Source organism: Oncorhynchus clarkii, chromosome 6, assembly GCF_045791955.1.
Source record: "Oncorhynchus clarkii lewisi isolate Uvic-CL-2024 chromosome 6, UVic_Ocla_1.0, whole genome shotgun sequence".
NCBI lineage: Eukaryota > Metazoa > Chordata > Actinopteri > Salmoniformes > Salmonidae > Oncorhynchus > Oncorhynchus clarkii.
In genome coordinates this window covers 32,002,497-32,011,163 of record NC_092152.1, presented here as the reverse complement: position 1 = coordinate 32,011,163, position 8,667 = coordinate 32,002,497, and the positions used below count along the sequence as shown (strand labels likewise).

Below are 8,667 nucleotides of genomic sequence, written 5' to 3'. Positions count from 1 at the left end.
CTCCTTCGGGTGTGTGTGACTGTGTGTGTGTGAATGGGCGGACTTGGTGATTTGGAGGCCCCAGGTAGAGGCCAGTGAGACAACCACCCATTTAAAGCAATCATGGCTACTGAATGAAGAGCTGTTTGGAGCCAGGTCTTTTCTTTGATGAACAAAGAAGAATGAAAATGCTAACTGAAATGATCGAACTTGTAAAGGTCTTTGCATTGGGGTGAGTCCCCTGTGGATCAGTTGGTAGAGCATGGCACTTGTAATGTCAGGGTTGTGGGTTTAGTTCCCACAGGGGACCAGTATGGGAAAAAGTACAAAAGGCACTCACTCACTACTGAAAATTGCCCTAGGTAAGTGCATCTGCTAAAGTGTAAAAAAATATATATACAGTATATATATGTAATTTCGTCTTGAGGGCCACATTGGGATTTTAAAACTAAATGAAGAGCTACACAGATTTTTTAGTCAAAAGTAATTTGCGAGCCAGAAAAAGCTCAGTTGTTTTAAAATATATAGCCTTGTCCTAGGTTCATTATAATTTCAAGCCTGCATCTTTTCTATCCGTTTTTACACTTTCAATTTAGGGATTCTGGGCCAATACAGGCTTTTATCTGATATTGTCTTTGCAATATCGACCAATACTAATATATTATTTCATTTTATGAACTTTTCAACCATTCTAGCACAGATACAAACTGCAACCAAGTTTCTATGTTCATAAGGCTAATAAGATATTTCAAATGACTTGAATATGGGAAAGGTGTAATTATTTTTTATTTGCATCAGAAAGGTATTGGAAAGTTTGGGAAAACATCAGGGAGATAATTGTGTGTAGAAAAAAGATCTGCATCGTTTTCTATTGCGGTTTTGTCATAGTTTTCCGGCATTAGGTAATAACTAATAGACCCAACTGTTCAAAAACTAGAGACAAATTAGATTGGTTTATCATCGGTGATGACTCACGAGTGGAGGAGGGCCTCAAGCAGAGGAGGAAGATAACAAAAATAATGAATTATTAAACAAAATTATGCCCAGTTCATAAGGCACCCTTCCTTGTGTTATGAGGCCCCAGGCAATTGCATTAGTTGCCTAATGGTACTGTAAGTCCGACACCGTGTGTGTGTGTTTGCATGTGTGCTCTCACTGTCTGATAACCCACTGACAGCTACAGGTCAAACAGAAATGAGTCTGGGTGGTGATTCATCTCTTCATCAGAAAGTCTTTATTCTTCAACAGGTCAGGACATAGCATGCACTCATACATAATGGCTAATTACAAGGTACAAATACATAAAGACACTCGTATGAAAAAAACATTCACATACCACATTCTGAAATTGGCACAAAGACCCTGGCTGCATGGCAGACTTCCTTATTGACTTTTCGTAGGCTCAGTGTCCAGGGGCAAAGTCTCAGTGTTGTAATATCCTATGGCCCCCTTTACTGACCACAAGTCCTGCTCACAGCACACACAGTCACAGATACACACAGATTACAAATATGAAGTAACTGTAATCAGCCAGGATTGTAATTAGATTAAAGTTACATTCTTACAGTTGATTACATTTGGGATCGAATGAATCGAATATAAAGAGGAAGAACTGATATATCTTTGTCAGCATTGCTGTCATTTAGCTCACCCTCAAGTCCTCTCACATGCTCTCTAAGATGCTATTGTTCTGCTGATAGCCCATTAAGTGTGGATGGCTTCTTTTGTATTCAAACTGGTTGAACAAAAAGGTAAGGCTTCCAAAACATTTACCCCTGGCCTTCTGGTATTCCACAGAGTTCCTGCTTGCTGCTTTGTAGCAGTACACTTTCACTCTCTTCTTTGTGTGCTCCATAGTAAAAGAAGAAGAAGAAATGCTTTCTGATTGCACAATAAACAACTAAATGCAACCAGGGGAAAAACACAGTCACATTCTGTTAAAGGTTCCCAAAGCACACACATCCCTGGGTTGCTCGTATTTTCAGTTCGCTGCAACTAGCAACTGGAACAAGTTGCAACAAACACTCTAACTGAACAGTTTTATCTCAATCTCTTCATTCAAAGACTCAGTCATGGACACTTCCTGACAGTTCTGGCTGCTTTGCGTGATGTATTGTTGTCTCTACCTTCTTCACCTTTGTGCTGTTGTCTGTGCCCAATAATGTTTGTACCATGTTTTGTGCTGCTACCATGTTGTGCTGCTGCCATGTTGTGTTGCTACACTGGTATTGTCATGTTGCTACCATGCTGTGTTGTTATGTGCTGCTGCCTTGCTATGTTGTTGTCATTAGGTCTCTCTTTATGTAGTGTTGTGTTGTCTCTTTTGTCGTAATGTGTGTTTTGTCCTATATTTTTTAATTTTTTAAATCCCAGTCCCCATAGGAGGCCTTTTGCCTTTTGGTAGGCCATCATTGTGAATAAGAATTTGTTCTTAACTGACTTGCCTAGTTAAATAGGGTTAAATTAAAATAAAAAAACACTGTCTTAAAACAACCACTATTTTACTGTAGAAGAGAAGAGGGTCTTTCTGTAGGTCTGAATTTGATTTATCAACAAATATTGAACAAAGGGCACTCACGTCAGGATTTCAATTCAAGGTGGGTGCATAGGACTTTAAATGTACTAATATTAATTACACGGCAAACTATCAGTAGCCTAAATATGAGAAATTAAAGTAATCCAATAGTAATCAGATTACGTTACTCTTTTTGAGTAAATTATTACTTTACAGATTATTTTTCATGTAACTATAACAATCGGTAAAGGATTACATTTTTAAAGTAATCCGCCAAACACTGCACACACACAGTTACTACTAGAACTATTAGCCTACAAGACGTAAGGACGAGGGACTAGTGAGGACAGGTAGTGGGGACTGATGTGTGTTTACATTTACATTTTAGTAATTTAGCAGGTGCTTTTATCCAGGGTGATTTACGGTTAGTGCATTAATCTTGAGATAGTTAGGTGGAACAAGCACATATCACTGTCCCAGTAAGTACACTTTTCCTCAATGAAGTAGCTATCAGCAAAGTCAGAGCTAGAAGGTGGTGGTGGTGGGGGGGGGGGGGGGGTCAAGTGCAAGTGTTGGCTCAGGAAAGTTTTTGTTTTGTTTACCGGAGAGCAGCAAAGATGTCAGAGTGAGAAGCTCCCTCCCATGAGGCATGGCCAATGAGCAGAGCACCTGAAACACACACAGCAGGAGTCACAATACATCCTCAGGGCAAGCTAACTGTGACAATGGTTAAGCCAGGTGATGGGCTATAAGTGCTACTCCTGTTATGCCAATGCTCAGAAATGATCATGAATTGCTCTGCTGTGTGTATAGTACCCATATAGATGTGTGCCAGGCTGTATGGCCAGTCTCGTGATGCCAGCTCCAGGTAGCTAGGTGGTTTGAGAGCTGAGGCCTGCACAAACTTTCTCAGAACAAAGAAGGTGCGGTCTACTGATCTCACAGACAGGAAGGCTGCTGCCAGAAGGTCTGGGGGGGGGGGGCAGTTAGATAGAGAATGTCAGAATTTGTTTAGCAATTATATCAACGGAGGTTGTAATGGCATTTATAATTGTATTACTAGTAACAGTCTTTCCTGGCTACCATTCATTGTTGGTTCAAGGAAGACGATACTAGACAAAGGCTGCGGAAACTAACTTAATTATCCAAAATCTGATCTCAATGGTCAGTCAGTTAACAACTAAACTCAGTAAAAATTTATTTTAGATTGCCCTGAATGACTCTTTATCCCTTTAAGGGCCCCTAACCTGGATGTGTGTGACGTAGGCCTGCAGTACGAGGCCTGAGCTCCGAGAGATGCACATCCAAAGACAGAATATTAGTGGTCCCCTCCCAGATACTCAACACCTAGAGAGAGACAGAAGGTACTCTTACACTAAAATGAACTATTGCCACTCGGTTGTTGTTGAGTAACAAAGAGTGAGAGTAGGAAACCACTTCATCCATTAAGAGCAACATATTTACTCCATAACGTAAAACAGTAAGTCTGCCTTCAGACAGACAGATGTGTGTCATGTGATCACCTACCTGAGCATCTCTGAGAATTGCAGGTAGTCCTGTGTCCTCGATGTAGCCCTGCCCCACACACAGACAAGCTTATGAATCCCAATATCACAACCAAATCAATCGCATCACCTAATCCTACATGAGCAGTAATAATCGGTTCCATGAAAGTAAATTCAGACAGACAGACAAAAAGATAGACAGACACACACACACCTGTATAACCTTGGCAGCTCCACCAGTCATAGCCAGAGGACAGGCGTAGAGACCAGAAGAGGGAGAGTACAGGTACAGCTTACACATCTGGTATACACGACTGGAACAACATCATCATTAGTGTATGAATATGTAACTCTCTATGCATGGAATTTTCATAATGCCATGTCACAAAATTCCAATGAGTAGCTTCTGAGATTACTGTTACTGTTTTTATATTCTCTGTGTTGGTGACCGTCAAGTGAGGGCAGCATTTCTTAATCCTTGTCCTGAGGACCCAAAAGGGTACACATGTTTGTTTTTGTCCTAGCATTGCACACCTGATTCCATAAAGGTTTGATGAGGAGTTGATAAGTGGAATCAGGTGTGTAGTGCGAGGACAAAAACCTAAATGTTCACACTTTGGGGTCCACAGTACAGGTTTGGGAAAATATGGGTTAATAGGTGAGGTTTCAGGGTGTGTAAGGGTCAGGTATCTCCCAACACCACTCCACGTATGTCCTCTCGTTTCTGATGGCGACCAGCCCCTCCTGTGCTGATAGGTCCTTCATGTGTAGCCAGGCGGGGGAGGTGACGATGCGTTCGACATGGCAACCCCAGGGATCATTGGTCCCCAACTGACCTCACTCCCGACCCAACCCAAGCACCAACTGCTCCCCAAACACACACAGGTCTGAACACACCACCATCACATTAGTGACTAACAGATAAAGCATCATCATAATGTTTTATCCATTCTGAGACATTAGTATGGGATACACACACACCTCACTGGGCAGGTGTCTCCTCAGGTATCCCTGTAGCAGAGCGTCCTCGAGGAAGGGATTCAGGTCTCTCCTGGAAGAACCCTCCTATCCAGGCCCGGGAGAACTCTGGCTGCCCCTCTGCTCCGTGACATCTTGGGGTGACCAAGCTAGGCCCCGCTGAACCAGCTTGCAGAACTGCTGCGAAACATTGTAATACACAGCCGGTAAAAGCGTCTGGTGACCTGTCGGTGCAGCAGTGGGCTCGAAGCCATGGTCCAGGAGCTCAGACGTCACTGGCCTAAATATGACAAGTAAACTGATAATTTTTCAAAACCAGCAGCTGCATTTCTTTAGTTTAAATTTAAAGGCCTACTCCTTGATTTGAAAAATAACAAAACGGCAGCCCTTGCACTTGGTTTGCTATAAAGCTAGGTAGAGAAACGACACTCAAGTTTAAGGATCGACATTTATAAGAATCAATGAATATACACATCATTATTTAAATGATAAAAAACGGCTGTAAGTATCACAGTGGGCCGTTAATAAGAAATCTTATGGATGTGCAGTAGTAGGAGGTGTCTTAATCAACAATAACTTCTAGAATGTTGTTTTGTTTACTCACCTAGTTCCGACTTCCAAATCCCCATACTTCGTCTTCAAAATAAAAGTCAGGAGTAAACACTGGTGTTAACATAAAAATCTAGATCGACCTTCAAAGTAAACGACTGGAACATCAGACTAGACACCAGCTTTGTCCTGACTACTTTTGGTCATAAAATACACATAGCTTATGAAATAAAATAACAGTGACGGTCTACCCTAGTAAAGAGCTAGATCTCTCAGGTGAAAATCAACATGTGGCACAGGATACCTATGACTTCTATACTTTGTGTAGCTTGATGAATAACCATGCAGGTGGTGCACAGGGCCGGTTTAATGCAGGGGCTTACCGGGGCTGAAGCCCCTGGGTGACCCGAGAGGCAGCAAAAAAAGAACATATACAGTACCAGTCAAAAGCAGTGGTGGAAAAAGTACTCAATTGTCATACTTGAGTAAAAGTAAAGATATCTTAATAGAAAATGACTCAAGTAAAAGTAAAAGTCACCCAGTAAAATACTACTTGAGTAAAAGTCTAAACGTATTTGGTTTTAAATATACTTAAGTATCTAAAGTTAATATAATTGCTAAAATGTACTTAAGTTGAAAAGTAAAAGTACAGGTATAAACCATTTACAATTCCTTATATTAAGCAAACCAGACAGCACAATTTTATTTTTCAATTTATTGGCAGATAGCCAGGGGCACACTCCAACACGGAGACATAATTTACAAACTAAGCATTTGTGTTTAGTGAGTCCGCCAGATCAGGGATGTTCTCTTGATACGTGTGTGAATTGGACCATTTTCCTGTCAAAATGTAACGTCAAAATGTAACGAAAATGAAAAAAGTATGGAGTAAAAATAATATTTTTTTCTTTAAGAATGTAGTGAAGTAAAAGTAAAAGTAATCAAAAATATAAATAGGAAAGGAAATTACAGATACCACAAAAAGCAACTTAAGGAGTACTTTAAAGTATTTTTTCTTAAGTACTTTACACCACTGATCAAAAGTTTGGACACCTAATAATTCAAGGATTTTTCTTTATTTTTACTGTTTTCTACATTGTAGAATAATAGTGAATACATCAAAAATATGAAATAACACATATGGAATCATGTAGTAACCAAAGTGTTAAAAGAAAACGGAATATTTTTTTCTATTTGTGATTCTTCAAAGTGGCCACCCTTTACCTTGATGACAGCTTTGCAACACTCTTCACGAGGTAGTCATCTGGAATGCATTTCAATTAACAGGTGTGCCTTGTTAAAAGTTAATTTGTGGAATTTCTTAACTTCAGTTGTGTTGTGACAAGTTAGGGGCATTATACTGAATATAGCCCTATTTGGTAAAAGACCAAGTCCATATTATGGCAAGAACAGCTCAAATAAGCAAAGAGAAACAACAGTCACCTTCAGCCGTTTCCAGCTACAATAGACATTTACAACACTAACAATGTCTACACTGTATTTCTGATCAATTTGTTATTATAAATGGACAAAAAAAAGTGGAGGACATTTAAGTGACCCCAAACTTCTGAACAGTAATATATATATATATATATAAAAACAATTACAATAAACTGTATAATAAATAAATGTGACTGGTCAATTGTGAGTCAAGGTATTTCCGAAACGTAGCAATGTTTATTAAGACATGGACTTCATGTTTTAAAATTTTTTTATTTTACCTTTATTTAACCAGGTAGGCCAGTTGACATTTACATTTACAATGTTAACAAATTGTAATGTTAACAAGGCATCCAAAAGTAGTTCAAATTAACATTTTCATTTTATTAGCTAAACAAAACTTGTTTAAACAGCAAAAGCAGAAATAAGCCTTGTTTGCATAGCGATGGTGAAAATAACGTAATTTAGGCTGTAATGATCTCAAATTCTAATCATTTGGTCATCACACCGTTGATATAGCAACGGATGCCAGTAGTTTGAATCCCATGACGACGTAGAAGGGCACACTATTTGGCTGGGGGACATTATTTGGCATGACAGGCCCAGGAGGCAAAAAATATATATATATAATTTATTCAAACCACAGGAGCCCGCTCTCAATGTTCAATAGTTTATAAAAAATAACTGTGGATTAAGTTATCACAAGCACATACAGGTATCTGCCAAAATTAAATCAACACCAACATTAACTGTCTTAAAAGGGTGTTGCGCCACTACGAGTTGCAAGCACAGCATCAATGCACCTTATATTTTATATTATATATATATTTTACAAGTATACCTAAACATGCCAAGAAAATGCACCCCACACCATAACATACAGTGCATTCGGAAAGTATTCAGACCCCTTGACTTTCCACACATTTTGTTACGTTACAGCCTGATTCTAAAATGGATTATCAAAAAAGTATCAATCTACACACAATACCCAATAATGACAATTTTTATATTTAAGTAAATTCAGACCCTTTGCTATGAGATTCAAAATTGAGCTCAGGTGCATCTTGTTTCCATTCATCATCCTTGAGATGTTTCTACAACTTGATTGGATTCCACCTGTGGTAAATTCAATTGGAAGGACATGATTTGGAAAGGCACACACCTGTGTACATCATATAAAGTTCCCGCAGCTGACAGTGCATAAACCAAGCCATGAAGTCGAAGGAATTCTCTGTAGAGCCCCGAAACAGGATTGTGACGAGGCACAGCATTGAAGGTCCCCAAGAACACAGCGGCCTCCATCATTCTTAAATGGAAGAAGTGTGTAACCACCAAGACTCTTCCTAGAGCTGGCCATCTGGCCAAACTGAGCAATCGGGGGAGAAGGGCCTTGGTCAGGTAGGTGATAAAGAACCCGATAGTCACTCTGACAGAGCTCCTCTGTGGAGATGGGATAACCTTCCAGAGGGACAACCATCTCTGGAACACTCCACCAATCAGATCTTTATGGTAGAGTCTAGACGGAAGCTACTTCTCAGTAAAAGGCACATAACAGGCCGCTTGGAATTGCCATACGTCACCTAAAGGAATCTGGTCTGATGAAACCAAGATTGAACTCGTTGGCCTGAATGCCAACCTTCACATCTGGAGGAAACTTTGCAGTGAAGCATGGTGGTGGTAGCAGCATGCTGTGGGGATGAT

The 8,667-nt window shown here is 39.9% G+C and overlaps 1 protein-coding gene and 1 long non-coding RNA gene across 2 annotated transcripts; one reads left to right on the top strand and one right to left on the bottom strand.

The window, feature by feature from the left end:
• Positions 1-110: 110 nt before the first annotated feature.
• On the top strand, positions 111-5,102 carry LOC139410987 (uncharacterized). Its single transcript, XR_011634552.1, has 4 exons — positions 111-211; positions 3,732-3,858; positions 4,771-4,884; positions 5,005-5,102. It is a non-coding gene; the product is annotated as an uncharacterized lncRNA (long non-coding RNA).
• On the bottom strand, positions 1,194-5,257 carry LOC139410985 (acyl-CoA dehydrogenase family member 11-like). The gene is made up of 5 exons (XM_071156742.1): positions 4,214-5,257; positions 4,022-4,069; positions 3,742-3,841; positions 3,311-3,463; positions 1,194-3,163 (listed from the first exon to the last, which is right to left on the bottom strand). Exons 1-5 carry the CDS (start codon positions 4,298-4,300, stop codon positions 3,093-3,095), a joined length of 459 nt encoding a protein of 152 aa, XP_071012843.1. The 5' UTR covers positions 4,301-5,257; the 3' UTR covers positions 1,194-3,092.
• Between the last annotated feature and the right edge of the window lie 3,410 nt (positions 5,258-8,667).